General features: G+C 39.3%; 1 protein-coding gene across 2 annotated transcripts in view; it reads left to right on the top strand.

The window, feature by feature from the left end:
* The window catches only part of caps (capricious), a 399,256-nt gene that overhangs the window by 364,662 nt on the left and 12,970 nt on the right, over positions 1-21,624 (top strand). For both annotated transcript variants that reach the window (XM_069500041.1, XM_069500037.1), the window contains exon 6: positions 19,913-19,973. In XM_069500041.1, the coding sequence (XP_069356142.1) occupies positions 19,913-19,973 (61 nt within the window). The remainder of the gene's footprint in view (positions 1-19,912; positions 19,974-21,624) is intronic.

Genomic DNA, 21,624 nt, shown 5'->3' with positions numbered 1-21,624 from the left:
AATTTCTTACATTTTAACTGTATAATATGCTTCATCTAAATATATCAAGCGGTCTGTTTGCGTCCACTGCTGGACATAGGCCTTCCCAAGAGCGCGCCACCAGACACGATCATCTGCCTTAATTATTATTATTATTATTCCTCCATTAGGTATTACAATCATCAATTAAGATATTTCATTTAATTTGTGATGCCTTACGTCGGTTGACCATGACCAGCTTGGCGTTCAATAAGTTCTATCCCAAAATGGACGACAATATTATGATGAATATTATAATAACAAATTACCGTATTGTTTTTAAATTCACCCAAAAAAGACCTTTGAGCTTGATAAAAAAGAGAAATAATGTCGCCAATATCATATCGGGCGTTTATTGAGATTGTCGGACATAAGGACAAATAGGAGGGCAGTATCTTTCTGTTTCGGGACAGTGATAAGTTTTTTTGCACATCCATGTTAGGACCGCTGCCACAATGTAGCTATCGTACAGTTATGTAATCAATTATTGTCGCATGTATAATCACGTGAGAATGGCTCGACCGATTTGGCTGATTTTTGTTGTCAGGACAAGGTTTGTATGAAGGATTTCCTAACCACTAGACTATCACAGCTTATTAAAATAATAAATTAAATGTATTTAAATATACAAACATATAGCAGTTATGTAATCAATTGTCGCATGTATAATCACGTGAGAATGGCTCGACCGATTTGGCTGATTTTTGTTGTCAGGACAAGGTTTGTATGAAGGATTTCCTAACCACTAGACTATCACAGCTTATTAAAATAATAAATTAAATGTATTTAAATATACAAACATATAGCAGTTATGTAATCAATTGTCGCATGTATAATCACGTGAGAATGGCTCGACCGATTTGGCTGATTTTTGTTATCAGGACAAGGTTTGTACGAAGGATTTCCTAACCACTAGACTATCACAGCTTATTAAAATAATAAATTAAATGTATTTAAATATACAAACATATAGCAGGTATGTAATCAATTATTGTCGCATGTATAATCACGTGAGAATGGCTCGACCGATTTGGCTGATTTTTTGTTTTCAGGACAAGGCACAGGGACATGGTTTGTATGAAGGATTTCCTAACCACTAGACTATCACAGCTTATTAAAATAATAAATTAAATGTATTTAAATATACATACATATAGCTAATATTATAATGGAAATCATACACGATAGTTTAAACGCTAAAATAAATGTATTTACTTCATACAGGACAGCTTGTGCTCCTTATGATAATGTCAGGACTCCCGTACTGGTACCGATACCGGTTCGTGAATTAAGATTTACTGATGAGAATAAGAGATTTTCAAAAATTCCGCCTGAGCAGGTCAGAGGCATTTACTCTGGTCCGTCTACTTTACTCTGGCCATTGCACTAGTGACTAGAGACACCGAAATTCAGATAGCGAGGCTGGTGCATAAAAAATTTGGTTACTCGGTAACAAACTCGGCAGTTTTAACATCGTTGTTGCGATTACTATTGTCATACCTACTCCTAGCACTAGCTTGACGCTTAGTTGGAGAGGAATGGGGAATATTAGTCATTTAACATGGCTAATATTCTTTTAAAAAAAAGGTTTAAGAAAAATTACATACTTACCTACTAATTTAATCTTGAAATCATAGGCGTTACTTAACTGTATGGTTGCTAAACAGCGGCAATAAGGTACAATATATTAGGGCGATATAAGAAAATGTTATTTAGGCCATGTATTCCTCTCAAATTCAACGCGAGGCGTAATCTCGAGGATTGCGCCCGTGGCAATACATTCCCCAAATTGTCTTCATGAAGACGCAATCATTTAAAAGGCTAAGCCGGGAATGAACTTGTGTACTCGTACATACACAATTGCGTATAAAAGCGAATTAGTTTAATTTATAATACTAACCAGCCTTTGCCAGCAACTTTGTTCGCGAGTGTTCAAACTTCAAACTATGCATATAGGGCGCGACAAGTTGAGATGGCAATCGGGGTATGGGGCGAGGGGACGCCCCGCACACCTGCACGTCACCCGCGCTCCGTACACCTGCACATTACCTGCGCTGCGTACCGCGCACCGGGTGAGCTCGGGGGCTGTGCGGGTGTGCGGGTCGTCGTCTCATCGTCATCCCCCCGATTGCCATCTCGATCTGTCACGTACTGTACATTTGTAGTGTTCTGTATCTCCAGAAAAAAAGAACCTTTATAGGATCACTAGCTTATGCTCGCGACTTCGTCCGCGTGGACTACACAAATTTCAAACACCTATATCACCCCTTTAGGGGTTGAATTTTCAAAAATCCTTTCTTAGCGGATGCCTATGTCATAATAGCTCTCTGCATGCCAAATTTCAGCCCGATCCGACCACTAGTTTAAGCTGTGCGTTGATAGATCAGTCAGGCAGTCACCTTTTCCTTTTATGTATTTAGACTTCGTTGTCTGTCGGTCTGTCTTGTCTGTCAAGAGCCGTTAAGGGACTCGAAACATATGGCAATGTCTTATAACACAAGGGGCAAAAATCCGAAAAACATGAAATTGTGAAAGAAATATTAAAGAAATATTAAAAAGTGTCATTTCTTTTACCATGGCACGGAACCCTCGGCAAAGTCGGCAAAATCGTTTAATCGGGCCCTGAAATGGTTGCATTTATAATATTCAGTTTGTTTGGGATATTTGATTACTTCTCCATAATGATCTCAAAGGTGTGTGAAGTCTGCCAATCCACACATGGCCAGCTTGGTTGCCAAAACCCTTCTCACACTGAGGGGAGACCCGTGCTCTGTAGTGAGCCGGCGATGGGTTGCTTATGATGATGATAATATTCAGTATGGATTATAAAAATATCCAGAAAATATAATCCTCAGAACGTAGCAACAGTAACTAATTCTAATCATGCTTATTCCTTATTTTCCCTACCTCTCTGGGCTCTAACAAATGTCCCTCGGTTTCCTCAGCAGAAACTCAACGGGTCATTTCCTTTGGCGCTTCGTACCGAATAACTCGCGCCGCTCCCGTGGCCCTTATTACTCTCGTAATAGAGATTATACTCGTTTGCCGCATAAAATTGTATTTACAAACCAACATCTCACCTTACCGCTGATTTCCCTGAGGTCGGAGTCAAATATTTTAAAATATTCGCCGCGTCTGCGTTGAAAAAATATAACTTTATGAAGAAAAACACTGCTCTTTTCGTTTTACGGCATTTTGTAAACTGAACTTTAATAATTTGAAAAAATTGCAAATATTTTGTTTGAGAAGGTAGGATCAATTTTTTAAACATTAAAAATTGCAATATTTACACCTAGTTTTTTCAGGTGTCTGCCTTTTGAGTAATTATAGATGGATATAAGTATCTACCTACTTAATATAATTAATGAATTTTTCGTTTTATTATTTAAGTTTTAAAAAAAAGTTGATTTACTTGTTCTCTTATTATAAAAACAAACTTTCCTTCCTATTCGCTTCTGAACAGCTAAGTGAACTTTTATAATGAGTTTTTGTCTATAGAAATGCTCAGGTAGGTAGGTACCTACTTGTCCAGGAGGTTCCAGGTCTTTAAATTTACCCATGCAAAAAATTACGTCAATCCGTTGCTCCGTTGCTCCGTCGTTGCTGTTGCTGCCGCGATTGAAGGACTAACCAACAAACAAACACACTTTCGCATTTATAATATAAGTAGTGATAAATATTACTCATATTTTATCTAGTCTCGCTTATTCATGTTTTTTGTATACCTACCTACCAATTTTAATGTTTTCAATTAATTGAGAATTGAACGTATTGGCTTTTAAATCGCAATCGCTTGTAAAAGCTTTATTGGGAATGGTGTTTCCCGGAAGTCTTCCTGTTTGTTTCAGTAATGAGGTGCGCGCAAACTGCAGAGAGTAAACTTTTAACTGTTAAGCTGCGTCCACACGCCGACGCATGCTTGACAAACTAGCTTAACGCAGCGTACCATCCAATAGTACAACGATAGTCTATTGAATATACCTACCAGATAACATTATCTAAACCTTTCGTAAAACTTGAAAAATATGTGTACCTACCTACACATCTAAATGATTGCTTGATTGATACTACGGACTATTATAAGTTCGTGGTACCTACCCTTGCAATCAAGTCAAGTAATAATATTTTATATTATAAATGCGAAAGTGTGTTTGTTTGTTCGTTTATTGGTTTGTCCTTCAATCACGTCGCAATGGTGAAACGGATTGACGTGATTTTTTGCATGGGTATAGATAAAGTCCTCAGCATACAATTAATAATCGACAAGCACTGCAATGTTCGAAGTTGCGTGCTCACCTTACTGAATGCACTTAAACAACTTCTCCTTCAACATGGACTATGTTGCAAGTGGCTCACCACGCAGATATTATGCTTGACAAGCATACTTCAGAGCATTGCAATGCTCGACGTTGCATCCCCACACAATATAAAGCCTCGAATATGTACGCACGTGTAGAGCTAGCATTACCATAAAACTAAAAACATTTATTTTCTGCCCGCGTATTTTATATTTATTTAAATCATTTTAACTTTAATGATTTATGTAGGGGTATTTACCGCCAATAACTGAAAATGCATTGTTAATATTTAACTTAAAATTTAACATTTATAAAATGGATTTCGGACAACCTCTCTTAAACAGAATTCATTTTATCAATTTCAAAGTTAACCTTTTAAAATATGGCAATTGGCAGGCCATTAAATTTCCTTCAAAATGCAGCTTATAGCGTCTTTGATTATAGCTTCAAATAAAAGTTCAGTTTAGTCCCGCAAATTGCTATTGCCCTGGAACCATATTGCGGCATTTTGTCGTATTAATTAATATACGTCGTATTCGTAGTCGTAAAAATATACCATCAGCTCGAAACTTCAGTCTAGTGCTGACGTCACTAAAATGGCGGCCACATGCATTAGCAATTTGAGGGACTTGTACTAATTTACTTAGTAGAACTCTTTGGTTGCCTGGGAAAACAGTATGCCAGGTTCGCCTGCGGTTGAGTCGCGAAAAGCTAATAAGATAGACCAAAAGACAGATAGACTTATTATACCTACACTTTCCCACTACCCATATTATGAATACGAAAGTGTGAAGGTTTGTACATCAATCACGCTGAAAATCAAAGAGTTCCCACTTGCCACGGGATTTTTAAAACCTAAATCCAAGTAAAGTCTCAGGCATCACCTACTTTATTGATGTGATTTAAAAACTAGTAGTAAAAAGTATTTTTTTCTGTTCTAGAAGGCAAAGTCGCAGGTATGCACTGTCTTCGTACTATAATTTCGCGCCGTAACGCAAGAAAGGTCTAAGTAGGCCATTAAAGCAGACTGCCGCTAATTCCGAGAGGGATAAAGGGTAATTTATCACAATTATTGAGCTGGAGCCCTCAGCTCTGGCTTGCCTAAGATTGAGTTATATATTTTGTGCCAAGGTCAGATAAAGGATTTAGGGGGAAGTCATTTGAGACGTTCATTTTGATTTGTTATATAAAAAGTTATTTCTCCAAAGGTTGTGTGGAAAAGATCACTATAAGCGATAAGACCGTCTTTGCATCCTTAATTGTTATATCATCATACTCGACCGATAGACGGCCACAGCTGGACATAGATCTCTTATACGGACTTCCACACGCCATGGTTTTGCGCCTCTTGAATCCAGCCTCTCCCTGCGACTCGTTTGATGTCATCACTCATCTGCTCACCTAAAGTCAAAGTCAAATGATTTATTCAAAATAGGTAATAAATTACTCTTTTCGATGGTCAGTTGTTGGACCCCTAGTGAAGGGTCTTCCAACGCTGCGCTTTCCGGTGTGAAGTCACCGTTCTAGCACCTTGGGACCCCAACGTCTATCAATTTTTCGACTATCTATCGAGATTGGTAGGCCAATTGCCACTTCAGCTTCGCAACCCATTGAACTACGTCGGTTACTCTGGTACTCTTACTGATCTCCTCATTTCTGATTTCATCACGTAGAGAAACTCCAAGAAAAGCGTTCTCTATCAAAGCCAGTACACCAATATAGTGTTACAGAATTGCGTTAAAATAACAAGTTTTTAAGACTCGAGGTAGAATCAAAAATACCACAGAATTGTACTTAATAAAAGTTTATTTAAACGTACTTTTTTCAAACACACTTTTGATTTTCCTTAACTAGACAATTGTTTACAAAAGCTATCAAGCTTTTGTTATGGACCTACCGTCCTAACCGTAAATGCAACGTTGGGTGTGGAAATGACGCCAGGAGCCCCGGAGGGACGCCGGCTATCCGACACGGGTCTGCATAACTTGCGGCCGGTCTAGATCAACTTACAATATTCCCCAGTCTAAACTCTGTCACGACATGCTAACGAAACTTGTTTTCAAAATCAAATACTGATATTAAAGTTTAAAGCTCGGTTTCTATGCCTTATGTTGGGGCATCCTCAGATGTGCGATATATTGATGATATACCTATGCATTACGACGTAGACATCCGTTAAGAAAGTATTTTAAAAAATTGAATCCCGCAGGGATAAAACAGGGGTTTGAAATGTGTGTAGTCCACACGGACAAAGTCGCGGGCATCAGCTAGTGATAGAATATATAAGATATTTTTTTCTTTACATTTACACCTCTTGTTTGCACCTAGACACCCCTTTAGAGAGGGTCTTAAGTGATTACCAAGTGTTGGGGGCGTCCCCGGCGAGCGCCTTGTTAAAAATAAGTCTTCTTACACTCTGATCACAGATAACAATGTACATTGTACATGTACACACTCCATCTCTCATCGGCTTTCTTTTTGTTTTTATGCCGTGTAGGCTTCGTTATAATGTAGGCAGGTAAAATTGCCTGCTTGTATTTTTGATGCTGGAAAACAAAAATGCTTTCACAAGTATAAACTGACTAGCTTATGCTCGCGACTTCGAGTCGCTCCGTTGCGACGTGATTGAAGGACAAACCAATAAACCAACAAACAAACACACTTTCGTATTTATAATATGGGTAATGATAATATGGGTAGTGATCCCTTACGAAAAAGGATTATGTACCTACGACTAAATCCTGGATCAGCTATTTCAAGGTAATATAAAGGATATCATATGATTTACTGGATTTATCAGTAACACGCATTTCATGGAATATAGGATAGGCTATAGACACGACGTGGCTAGGGGAATAATGTTAAATCAGTTTCTAGGAGCAAGTTTGTATTGAGACTTCGGGCGTTCTCTTGTGGCTGGACCACATTGTTCTATACCTTGGTCCTTGTTATGCAAACTAGTATAACAGTAAGAAGTATAAGATCTACACGTACCTACTTGCTCACAGTTGTGAGTACAGCCGAGACAGATATTATTTAGAACGTACTTGCTCATCGATACCAATATTATACCATAATACGAGAGTGTGGCTGTCTGTCTGTCTGCTAGCTTTTCACAGCCCAACAGTTTATTCGATTTTGATGATATTTGGTACAGAGTTAGCTTACATCCCGGGGAAGGACATAGGCTACTTTTTATACCGGAAAATCAAAGGGTTCCCACGGGATTTTAAAAAACCTAAATCCACGCGGACGAAGTTGCGGGCATCATCTAGTAATTAATATAATATTGCATACCTATAGTCATAGCCTAGTTAAGACGTCGGCCTCTTATTCGAAAGGTTCCAGTGTACGATTCCAGCATCTAATTTTTCCGAGTCATGTGCGTTTTAACGGTAAATCAGTTGCTTTAACAGGGAACGAAAACATCGTGACGGAATCCACATGCGTCATGCGTGTGAGTTCTCCATAATGATCTCAAAGGGGTGTGAAGTCTGCCAACCCGCACGCCAGTGCGGTGGACTATAGCCAAAACCCTTCTCATTCTGAAAGGAAATCCATTGTGTGTAGCCAAACAGACACCTTTTTGAGGTCTTTGATCCATTAGACTGGAGGTAGGTCCAACCACGTCACGCTTCGAAGGTCTCCACTCCAGAACACGTCTTCTCTAGTAACTGTCGGTTCTACGATAGGTATAACCTGTCGACTGCCCCTTCAGCTCGCTAAATGAGCAGCAGTACCTTGCATGCCTTGGGCAAATACTGGAATAGGCTAGAAGGAAGAGGAATATTGTTTGGATAGACATAATAAAAGCTGTGATAGCCTAGTGGTTAGGACGTCCGCCTTCTAATCGGAGGTCGGGGGTTCGGTTAGATCCCAGGCACGCACTTCTAACTTTTCGGAGTTATGTGCGTTTTAAGTAATTAAATATCACTTGCTTTAACGGTGAAGGAAAACATCTTGAGGAAACCTGCATGCCTGAGAGTTCTTCATAATGTTATCAAAGGTGTGTGAAGCCTACCAATTCGCACATGGCCAGCGTGGTAGACTATGGTCAAACCCTTCTCTGAGAGGAGACCCGTGCATCTACTCGTGTGCCCGTGCTCTGCAGTAAGCCGGCGATGGGTTGATCATGATCATGATGAATAAAGTACAACACCCAAAATTCAACTTAAGCAGATACTTACTGTCTCTTCATTAAAGAAGTAAACTCCTTGATAAAAGCAAACTCGCTTCGAGCTTTCGCGACGAACAAAACAAAAGGAGTCGAGTATGTATTCCTGATAATGAACACACGAATAAACGACAAAGTACAAGAAAATAAACTTTGTATCTTCACAACTTCGCCCTTTACTTGGCGTCCACTTGTCCAATCCCAAACACTTCGCCGGTCGCTGACCTACCTAGGGTGACTTCAATACCAGAGTTGGGTGGGAATGATGAGCGGTGAGCTAAGAAAAACCGGCCAAATGCGAGTAGGACTCACACACGAAGGGTTCTGTACCAATGGGAGGCTTCGGTCATGGCTAGTTACCTTCCTACCAGCAAAGCCGTCCCGCCAAGCGATGTAGCGTTCCGCTACGGTGCCATGTAGAAACCAAAGGGGTATGGGTTTAATAAAAACCGACATACGGCATACCCCTTCTAGATTAGCCCGCTTCCATCTTAGACTGCATCATCACTTACCAGCATGTGAGATCGCAGTCAAGGGCTAACTTATCTGAATAAAAAAAAACCTCTTTGCTTGCTTGAAGAGCTTGAATGTGCCTAAAAACGCAAAACGTATAGCTCTGCTTCTTTTGAGCGTGATTGAATATGCACGGTACACCTGAAAAGGCAAAACGTAGCATTAGCTCTGCTCTCGCATAGCTTCTTAACCTACTCATCCATGGTAACCCTGAAGCTCTCACCAACTATCAACAAAAGTGTAGATCCAAGTTTTCTTGGCGAGTTTCCGAGGCCCGACAATCGACGCACAGCAATTAGGGAGGCGGGTGGGGGACAAATACAATTAAAAGTTGCCAAAATTTTAAACGCTTCCAAGAGAATTGCGACCCCCTTCGAAGAGAAGAGCTATACAAAAATACACTCTGTCGCAGAATGGGAGCACTTGATCCAAAGAATAAAATAGGTAGACAGATAGATAAATTATTTATTGCCACACGAACAAAACATGTTGCATTAGGACTCCCTGTGAGGACAGTGTACATTAGGATAAAATAAAATAAATGAATAAAACAATATAAATAAAGTACGAAAAGGCGAAGTTATCACTAAAAGGTTTGGAGGATTCGTCGAAGAGTGCGCCAACTTTTACGCGTTTTTCTTCTTAAAATCAAACGAAATTAAAACAATCAAGGCACGCTCTCTAACTTAGATATTAAGTATTTGTTTTAACGGTGGCTTAAAACATCGCGAGGAAAGAAGCATGCCTGAGAATTCTCCATAATGTTTACAATGTTCGCAAAGGTATATGAACTGTGAAGCTTGCCAATCCGCACTCGGTCAACTTAGTGGACTGACGTAGTCCACAGAGTGAATGGGTTGATATGATGAATACTACTAGTAAGTTTTACAACTAGTTAGGTACTATCTTTGTCTTCTTGTTCGTAAATCTTTTCTTGCCACAAAACTTGAAAACATAAAACATTTAGGTTTTTTCCATTCAGTATCAGTGTGCCTCAATATATATTTTTTACGCGATGACGATATCTACTCTTAGGCTTGTCGCTTGATGTGGCATCATTTGTAGATTTTCCCTTTAAAATCAGACTCTCCATGGGGATTCGAAGATCTCCTAAAAATCCCCCAATCGCTTTGCGTTAATTTCTTTTCCGCCCGTGATTTCGCAATTCGCTTCAAGCATATTAATTTAATTGGAATTAACATTATTCTCTACGACTGTAGCGGTGTGGCCTCCGTCCTCAGTCCTTACCGCGACGTAATTAACGATATTCTCGAATATTCAAAGGAAGATGAAACGTGCATAGAAAGATCCCTCTAATTATAAATCATCCACCCTCATTCCACCCTCTTTTTTCTACAACCGCACCGCGCGCCACCGTAAGGAATTTCACCCTCACCATCTGGGTGTCTGGTGCACTTCGACCGTCCGCTGCGCCAGATCCTTCTTTCCACGCACGTGCAAACTGTGGAACCAACTCCTTTCGGCGGTGTTCCCACTAGATTATAACATGGGGTTATTCAAGGGGCGGACCAACAAATTCCTAAAAGGCCGGCAACGCATCGGCGGCTCCTCTGGTGCTGCAAATGTTCATGGGCGGCGGTAATCACTTAACATCAGGTGACCCGCCTGCTCGCTTGCTCGCTATATCTATTAAAAAAAAAAAAAAAAAAAAAATCTTGTATTTAACATCATACCTATCTATTACCTACTAATAAACTAGCTGACAGGCTGTGATAGCCTAGTGGTTAGGACGACCGCCTTCTAATCGAAGGTCGGGATTCATTATTAAAACCACGCGGACGAAGTCGCGAGCATCGTCTAATATTTTCAAAATTTAATAAAAAATCTACCTTATATTTTGTGACACCTAAGCTTAGCAATTTTCTTTAACAAGTTACTGAAGCTCGCGCGTGAAAAGTCTCAAAAGCTAAAATGATATTGACACCTCAGTCGCTTTCGCTTATAAATCGCGCTTTAGGTACCCAAGGGCAATTTCACTAGGCTCCTTATCTTGCCCTAGTGCGCCTAGCGGTGGCCCGACGCGCTGTTATTTACGCGTCGTCTCTAAGCCCCTTTCCCGGCAATGTATCTGAAAATTAGGGATCACATCCAACCAGGGATTCGGCGGGTTAATTTGCGGGTTCTCGCAAAGTAAAACGCGGACGGCCCGATAAAATAGGAACAATGTTGATACGTCACGTGATTCCGTGATTACGTTCAGATATTCCAGCTTTGGTTCATGGATAATGGCTTATTTCGGTGGTTTTACGAGTATATTATTATATCGGAGGTAGTTTTTCCCTATATCCTGTAGCTGAGACGGGGAAATATTCTTTTTTCGGTGGGATTATGATCGCACCGGCATGAAATATCGCGAATGGGTATACCTATACCTATCTACTTAGGGATGCTCGTATATTCTGTTTCGTTTTATACTCGTATTTACCTACATGTTCAGGCTTATGAACCGTAAAGGCTTTGTTCCTTGTGTTTTTTAACCTTCTTGATTTGATAAGTGTGGTTGATTGACTACATCAGCCTATAACTAACCTTGCAGGGTAAATGGAGCATGGTAACCAAAACTGAAACCGGGGACTAAGTATACAATTCTGAGTCCCAGCGTTGGGATTTTTCATCGGTCTTTTCGTGGTTATTTTTTTTTTAGAAAGAATATTAGCCATGTTAAATGACTAATATTCCCCTTTCCTCTCCAACTAAGCGTCAGGCTTGTGCTAGGAGTAGGTACGACAATAGTGCAACGGGCGGGGTTTCAACCGTCGACCTTTCGGCTTTCAGTCCACTCCTTTAACGGTTACAATTACAATATGGAGTCACCTATCAGTAATCAATCCCTAACACTAACTATATAAATTTTAACTTCCATAATATACGTAATGTCCATCTGTATTTCTTAACTAATCAATGTCTACAGTACAGACATAGTCGGCATCTTCCAAAAAACGCACAGTAATTTTGATAATATGCAAGTTTAAAGGCAAGTAGGTAAAAAAGTGGTATATCTCGTAAGCCATTCGTTATAGTTTATATCGTTACCTATAAGTAAGATCATAAAAAGTCCGTCGGTGCGCACCCGGAGGGCAGCCTGAACTTATTTTATATGACGCTCGAATTTCCCGGGGAGTTTTTAGCGTATTAGGTGCCCGGCTTCGCGAATAACCGTAAAAAAGGTTTTTGTACACTTAAGGTCAAAAGTTTGTTTAAATCCTCTACGATAACCTAGCCTTTAACCTGAACCGGAAAGGTAGTCTCTTTCTATTATGCGTTTTCAATTGGTTTTTTTTTCTAAACATACTAATACGTAATTTTCTGAGCTCCTGCGTATTTAATTATATCATAATAGCAGCATGCTCGCGACTTCGTCCGCGTGGAATTAGGTTTTTTTAAAATCCCGTGGGAACTCTTTGATTTTCCGGGATAAAAAGTAGCTGTCACTCTCCAGGTCTTAATCTATATCCGTGCAAAAAATCACGTCAATCCTTTGCACCGTTGCTACGTGATTGAAGGACAAACCAACAAACACACTTTCGCATTTATAATAAAGGTACTGATTATCAGGACGTCTACTATTGAACATAGACCTTCCATGGTGAGCGCTACCACACCCAATCTTCAGCTTTCCTTCCTTCCTTGCGATTTTTCACACTCACAATCATTTGCTACATTAATTTAACTAGGAATCATGATCAGGATCAATAGCGCTAAATAATATGTTTATGTATGCTAAGGTTGCTTTTCACGGAAAGTTTTTCGTACTTTCGATCGTAAGTGGAAAATTCGCTTTTCGTGAAATGTAGCAAACTATTGTTAACTACATTAATTGAACTAGATTATTTCCCCCCTTCTAACACGCAGTGATGCGAGTGTTCTCGTTCGCGCGCTCTTTAGCTTGGGTCGATGACCGTGCACGTGCGTTAAAAAGATTATATTATTATTCAAAAAAATTAAACATTGGTTTTGTTTCGTGATTTTTCACAAGCAAGTTTTACATAATAATATGAAAAGATTTGTCACGTGATTTTTCACAAGGTATCTGTGAAATGGAAGCTCTATCTACGAAGCATTGTTGTTGTGAAAACGCGCCGTCTGTAACGGGGGCAACGCAATTAGTGTTCTTTAAAAAATAATGAGTTTTACGCTGTTTTAACATTCTAGAAGTTTCATTGCTTCCCATTATTCGTGGCCGCTTACGGCGAGAGGGGAGTGGAATGTGTTCGTGCTTTTTTTTTATTTCAGTAGAATAAATATCATATTTTTTTTTAATATGTACTTACGAAATGTCTCTTTCTATGTCGTATTTCTTATTACTGAAGGTCGTGACTCGTGGCCCATTACGATTAATCACAACAATGAAAAGGGTTTTTATTTGAATATAATGCGATGCTTGAAGACCAAAGTCTTCGAACAGTGCGTGTTGTCAGTGATGACGTATTATGGATTCGAGAGATGGTCGCTAACCATAGGCCTCATAAGAAAGCTCAAAATCACTCAACGGGCGATGGAGAGAGCTATGCTTGGAGTTTCGCTACGTGATCAAATCAGAAATGAGGAGATCCGTAGGAGAACTAGAGTAACTGACATAGATCAACGGGTTGCGAAGCTAATGTGGCAATGGGCAGGGCACACAGTTCGCAAAACGGTAAAACCGATTGATGTTTGGGTCCCAAGGTACTGGAATGGCGACCTTGCACCGGAAGACGCAGTGTTGGAAGACCCTCCACTAGGTAGACGGACGACCTCAGACAAGTCGCAGGAGCCGGTGGATTCAGGCGGCGCAAGACCGTGGCGTGTGGAAGTCCCTACAAGAGACCTATGTCCGGACGTCTATCGGTTGATGATGATGATGATACCTCCAGAAATTTAATATGTTATATCGATCCAGAAATTAAACTGTACAAGTATGCAAGTACTAAAAACCCTGTTAATTCGTTAAGTTTTTCTTTAGAACCTTAAGCAGCCATCGCTGGCTGGCAAGAAAACATAATACAAGAGCAAAGAAATAATAACCCTATTCCCCTTAGTTAAAGTTTACTTTTGAAAAGACAACGACCGTGTTTATTTTAAAAATCATTTCATTACCAACAACAAAGCATCTAAATCCGCTATCAAAAGAGCGAACTTCAGACTAATTTTCCAAACTAAGTTTCTTTTAAATCTAAAGTATAATATATTTTGTTGTTTTTTGTTCTTGTTTATCGTCTGAGCTCGTTTATTCTAGTTCGCTTTGCTCTATCATATTATACAGAGTGTATAACCAGGCTAGCAAAAACGAAGACAGGTGAAAGTACTGATGACTACTGATAAAACTACAAAATGAGGCAAAAGGTTATTGGTATTGGATTGTGTTTAGGTAGTACAACAATAATGCTAAGAATTTGCTAGCTTTCTGGTTACACCCTTTATAACATAATAGTGACTTTTGTCGAGTTTCTATGATGAAATGGAGGTGCAATTTTATCATAAAAATTACAATTTTGTTTTTCGAAGAGCTTATGATGTTTTAAATATTTATTGATATATAGGTAAATGGGAGCCAGAGCGGTCAAACAATTTTTTTTCAAAAGTGATATTTTATTATAAAATTTTTTGTAAACTAAGTAAATGCAAACGGTAAGTTGTTGTAAGCACCATACTGTCGTAATATTTTATGCCACTATAGAAACTAATTATAGATTAGTTTAAGGCAAGCTTTTTTAAATAAATAAAATCACTTTGAAAAAAAATACAATAATTGATCAATTTCTTAATGTTGTATTATACATGGCTGCATTGAAACGATCGGCTTTGCATTCAGCAGCCCACAAGGTAGAACGATAGCTTGAGTATTGTATATCTACATATTTAACTTTTTTTAAGAGAGTAACTGCTGTGTTTCTTGTCAGCTCTTCTCAGTAGAATTTCTTTCCGAACCGATGTGGTGACTTCTTGACGTGCCGTAAGTGGCATAAGCTGTGCTATATGCAATAAATTTATTTAATTTCTAGAGAACTTCAAAATATTCTTGCTTGACTGCATCAAAAGTTTTTATTAAATTATTTTACTTTCTTTTACACTTTTAGATGTACGAGTATCTATGTATGTATTGTTCCTCGCCCGCCCGTGTTTGCCCGCTTCCGCTTTGAGTTCGTTCATGTGCTACTTGAAGTATACGAGATAGAACGGAGCTGCAATTTTATCACACAAACGGACAAAATACAGCGTGTTGACAAAAGCGTCGGGGCCTTCCTCCGGGCGCAATCTTTGTCGCGATTGTGCTGGTATCGACCTGGCTAGCAAACACTGCCATTGCTCAGTACCAGACGCTTTTAGACGCATTGTTACACATAAGTTATACCTACTAGATCGAGATTCCGGTACAGTCGAACCCGGATAGGGGACAGTTTAAAGGACCAGATTTTTTCATCGCATATACGTAGAAGTTTCTTTCTTACCAAGAATTTCTCGCTCACATCTCTTACTAAAGTAAACAATTAGTTTGGCTGCTCCTGGCGCAATTTTCCAAACAATTTTTTCAGGTTATGACTACAGTCCGTTTGTCCTTATGAAGAAAAGGTAAACAAGGTTTTTCGATTTTCGCACGAAGTTGCCTCAAAATTTGCCCTAAAATAGAGATTTTTCAAGAGTCATAACTTTCAAAAAAATATTATTTTGCTAAATATATTATTTTCGGCCATATAATATAATGGAGAGATAAATCAACATCTGGCTTAGTTTTAGATCTATTACTACAAATAATAGAAAAATACTTTTGTATGGAAAAGCGCGTAAGAAGGGCCAGCCTTTACTAAAGGACATAATTTACTTAACTGAAGAAACGTTAGGTACAGAGTAAAAGTAAATTGCATTTTGCTTAACTTAATAATTTTGCTACTTAATTTTAATAGAGCTTACCTATCTGTGAACTTAATCTGGATACTTAATTAAGTTTAACTATTATAATAACTTCTAACTAACTCTACGTAGGATGGGAAGCTTTATTCAGTGTAGAATTTGCTTGGAATTATTTTTCATCTATTGTTAGATAGGTATCTATTGTTAGATTGTTGGAGCGAAGATACTTTTACACATACAAACAGCAGGTATAATTACAGTAGCACCTTTTTACGCGTGAAATGTACAGTACGCCGCAGAAAATGTACATTGACCTTTAGAGAGAGCGGTTTGTAGAGCATTGTCTCTGTCGTTGAGACCGAAAAAACGTCACATAGGTGACGTTTTGTCGGTCTGAACCACTACAAACCCGAAATCTCATTCTAAAGGTTGATGTACAATTATTTTATTATTAGGTAATTTTTTTTTAATATGGACATTTTGACTTTTGAGTGCGCGCAATGTAGGGCTACGGACATTCTTCGATATACAACAGCTTAGTATGCGACAGATTGAAATGGCAATCGGGGAGGGAACGCCCCGCACACCCGCACAGCTCCCCCGCGCTAGCGCGGTGCGGGCGAGCGCGGGTGACATGCGGGTGTACGGGGCGTCCTTCGGCCTCACACCCCGATTGCCATCTTAGCCTGCCGCGGACTATACATATTATATCTCTTGATAGGTAAAGTCTGTTCGCTGACTTAGTGTCCGCTTCACCCGCAGGCACACTTAATATTTTGCTTTTATTATGTTATTTTTCACTGCGTTTGATAAAATAAATGTTTACTATTCGAAGAATAAAATAGAATACTAGGGTATATTATTCTTATGGTTATTGTAATAAAATACGAATATATTATACACAAGTTGGGTAGCGACACTATGTTAGTGAACAGACTTTAAGTACTTATTTTTCCCACAGCAAATAACCGACACAATGACTAGCGAAACCTAGAAACGATTTTTTCTATGTGCCCGTCCGTGTCAGTCATTGTTTCAAGGAATTGGCGCCAGTTCCGAAATTCGCTTCATTACAAATTTTCGCTCTGGCAAAAGGCAAAACTCGGATGTTTTTAGCGAAACAAGCATTGTCATTACCAGCTTTTTGTTTCCTCATCTGTAAATTCCCTCAGTTAAGGTCGGTGCACATTAATTATTACTTGCGGTTTTGGTGTTTTTTCGCTTTTAAATTTATTTATTTTTTTAAATTTCATTGTATATTAATGTGTTATATTAACTCATAGTAGTTAATTACGCATCTATTCGTTTTTATCCTGCAGAATATATAGCACGGACACTTATTATATTTTTTTAGTCGACATTGATTTTCGCCAATGTGCTCACTGCTCATTACAACTAGGTACATATTATTTTGAGTTTGTTTTTGTATTTCTATTGCCGCTACAACATTAAAAATTTCAAAATGGCTGCCATGCAAATTAAGAAAACAGGTGTTTTGTAATTAAAAGCGTTATCTATTTCTTGTGCGATTGTACGGAATCCTTCGTGTGCTAGTCCGACTCGCACTTGACGCACTTTGTGTACTGTCCCTCACTATCTTACGTCGAGTAGCTGGATTTTTTGAATGACATGACGTTTTCATATAACGTCAATTGTGGAAGCAGCTTTACCGCTGTGATGTGCGCCTCAAAAGGGCTAGAACCCAGAGCCGTAAAGCTTGGCCGGTTTTTTATTTTACGCGGTATTGCAACGCATGCCGGATCAGCTAGTGGAAATATTATAACATTTGAATAGTGTAATACTTGTCTATTTGAAATGTAATGACGTTGTCATATAACGTCATTTGTGGACGCAGCTTTACCGTTGTGATGTGACATAGCAAATTACTTTTGGGAGGAAAATTGGCGCGTTCTGTGTCGTAACGACCGCCGCCGCCCGCAAACAGACCGACTAGTGAAACTTTTGCCCAAAAGTTGTTTGGAAATTCAACCGCGTCACTTTGCGCTGCACAATGGTATTCAAACAGTGGACGTGATAAGCGAGCTTGTAGCTTGTTGGTATTATTTTTATTTTTTTAGTTCGCACTAAGTGCTTTTGTTGGTTCGTGGCGTTACACCCGTATTCAAAATCATAAGGGTGCCTGTCCACTGAAGCGGAGCGGAGATGTCATAGTTTTGTCAGATGACGGAATAGAATTATCACGTTATTTACCGGCAATCTGATTGGTCTGCTCAACACATCTCCACTCCGCTCCGCTTCTGTGGACAGGCACCTTTACAGTGCGACAAGGCTCTCTTGGCACTTGAATGAAATTGACAGGGCGTTGGAGTTGGGGCGCTGTTGGAGAACAAAGGCTTAGAATATTCAAACAAGACCAAAAGGGACACTTGACGGCAACGTCAGTTCCGATTTTTGCCACAGGCCAAGGTAGCTTGTCGCACTGTACTTCATAGTACACTGTGAGACCTCATGGTCTCACAGTGCGTTTGAACGCACAGTGTGGATTCCACCAATCAGATTAATGAACATTGACGTGATACAGTAATCTGATTGGTACCTTTCACCTATTCACATACGGGTGTCGTCGTATAACGTAGCCATATTATAGGCAAATGCGAAAGTGTGTCTGTTTGTTGGTCGTACAAAAAAATAACACTTTAAAAAAAAACTTGGCGGCTATTTTTAAATTGTTAGTAAGGTGTGTGTTGTTATAGCGGCAATATAAATACTCAATCTGCGAAAATTTTAGCTCTCTACCTATTTCACGGGATACAGCCGACAGACGGACGGACGGACAGTGGAGTCTTAGGTCCCGTTAGCACCCTTCGGGTACGAGACTCTAAACATCAATAAGTACATACTTAGCTCAATTTCTTCGCCAGTGTAAACTGTACCTTTTTTTCCGCTGGTAAAAATGCTATTAGGCATGCCGCATAAGGGCGGGTATGTGGGACTCACTCGCGGTTAAGTGTAAACTGGACCTAGGTAACGTCAATGTAGTGGAAGTCGGAACTAATTACAGAATTGTAAGTCTTATATGATAGTAGGGGTAAAAACTAATGCTCCTTGGTTTGTTCAGTGCCCGGTGATTACGCAAACTGCCCAGCGATTATGCGTAATGAAATTGTTATAAACCCGCCCCTAATGGCGGGGTGGATGGGAAAATGGCATGTGACGGCGAATCGTCACCGTCATTAAATAATGATTGGTGCAACTATGAAGTTATTTCTGGCAAATATAATTTTAATAGGCTTTCATTTTATTATTATTAGGGGTCCATAATTCATTTTTTTAATAAAGAATATTAGCCATGTTAATTATGACTAATATTAGCTTTACCTTCCAACTAAGCGTAAAGCTTTCGCTTGGAGTAGGTACGACAATAGTGTAACGGGTGGGATTTGAACCGCCAACCTTTCGAAATTCAGTCCGCACCTTTACCGTTGAGCTATTGAGGCTCTAATTGCTTACCTATACCTGCGATTTCATCCGCACGGATGTTGGCTTTTAAAAATCCTCTTCGATTTTCCGGGATATAAGAGATATAAGGATGTCACTCTCCTAGTCTTTAACTGTACCTAAGAAGAAAAAGCGAGCTCTGCTCCGTCTGCTCCTCAACCGTTGAGCTAATTAGACTCCGCAGGACTTTAACTATAACCATGCAAAAAGTCACTTTGATCTGTTGCTCCGCTGCGACCTAATTGAAGGACAAACCAACCAATAAAAAAAAAAAAAAAAAAAAATAGTGATAGCAGTCGGTTAACAATGTAGATGTCAGTGAAAGAATTTTCAGAATCGGATTTTAATTCCGAAAATTACCCTCTACATCCAAACTTACAAACTTAACTTCTTTATAGTATAAGTTTAGAAGTAAATAATTTTATTTATTTTTTTATACTTTATTCCACACATCACAAAGTAAACATATAAAAAACATGCAAGGATCTTAATCTAATAGCTGTAGCATGCAAAGGCGGTCTTATCACTAAAGCGATCCCTTCCAGGCAACCTTTAACTTTTTGATTTTTTTTATATTAATGAATGTTTTTCTTTAATTTCAGATGGCGCCACAGGCCTCGAGTCGTCGCCTCGCGGGCTACGCCACACCTAACTTATATTTGGTTAGTATACCCATATTTCCATTTATATCCTGTTACAAGTATAAAACAGTACCGTGCCTGACTAACTGACCGACAACCGTACAGACTAAACCACCTCAAATGCGCACTAAAGAATAAGGAAAGATTTTGAGAAATCCCAACGGGTTTACCAGGCCAGACCAAATTCAGATTTATTTTATTTCAAAATCTACCCATCTGAGAATTGAACCCAGGACGGGGAACCTCTCATTTAAGCAATTACAGTGCATATCACAATACCTACATTGTTTTCAAAATCTAAGAAACTATTCAACTCTCAGCTAAATGGATCATCGCTCTCTGTTAATTAAATACCAATATTGTTCCCAAAACACTGAACTTTACAAATTATATTCAAAATCAGTCTGTCCATTGATGAAAACCCAGTGAAAATCCCTACAATAGTTTCTGAGATTAGGTCATAGCCACTTAGGCTGAGATCTATAGAGCGCACTTTGACTTTGCTCAGACTTAAGATTGAGTTAAAACGAGACAGATTTATGTGAGAAATATAGCTCTATCTCGTTTTAAATCTATCTTAAGTCTAAGCTATGACAAAGTGCGCTCTATAGATCTGACCCTCAGACAAACTTGGCATCTGTGTTTTCGGTGCTTACGTGATAGCGCTCACCTATGTCACTCAGGCCATCGGAATTAGCATAAATATATTGAATAACTACATGCATACTACGTTGTCCAGTCGCGATTTATTGTAATACAACTGATATTCAGCAATTAGCATACAAAAACGATAAATCTCGGCGGATAGATAACGCTGCGCGCGTAATCTCGCGTCGCAAATAACAAGGCTCCTACCAAATACTATCCCACGGTACCTAAAGCTAGTGTCAGACGTGGAATACCTACTTATACAGGGTGTAACCAGAACGCTAGCAAAAACTTAGGGTTATTGTTATACTATCTAAACACAATCCAATACCCATTTGCCTCATTTTGTAGTTTTAGTGATTTAGTATATATTCAAACCCGCAACGTATAGCGTTCAAAACTGGGGTCAATGCCCCACCCACCTATGACATGGCATTGACTCCGAATGACCTACTTACGCGACGCGGACCTCTAGCATCAGTCAAATGTTTAATTTGCAATATAGCGTGAACTTTTACAAAATATAGGATGTATTTTTTTGTTTGTTTGTGGTGTAATTTCTGTAATCATCAGTACGTAGGTACTCTACGCTAACAAAAACGCTAGCAAAAACGAATACAGGTGATAGTAGTATGATCTGTCTTCGTTTTTGCTAGCGTTCTGGTTACACCCTGTATAACAGAACCGAGTGTTTTACTTGCCCACCGAGCACCGTCAACGTCCTGAGGCTTTGCAGGAATATAGGTCTTTTCAAAAAAATACAATGATAAGCGGATGGATGAGGAAGGCGGCGGACCTTGCCTGGTGGCGCGCTCTTGGAAAGGCCTATGTCCAGCAGTGGACGCAAACAGGCTGATGGATTGGATTGGATTGGACAATGATAAGAGCCTGATGATAGAAATGGAAGGTACTGGGCACTGGGACTCTCTAATATAATATGGCAGGATAGATTAGTCGTGTTCGGCCTTATGAAACTTTAGTTTCGAGCTTTAATTTTTTTCACATTAATTAAAAGCTGTGACTT

This window comes from Maniola hyperantus, chromosome 1 (assembly GCF_902806685.2).
Source record: "Maniola hyperantus chromosome 1, iAphHyp1.2, whole genome shotgun sequence".
NCBI lineage: Eukaryota > Metazoa > Arthropoda > Insecta > Lepidoptera > Nymphalidae > Maniola > Maniola hyperantus.
Note: the sequence above shows the minus strand (reverse complement) of the source record. Positions and strands in the feature narration are given on the sequence as shown.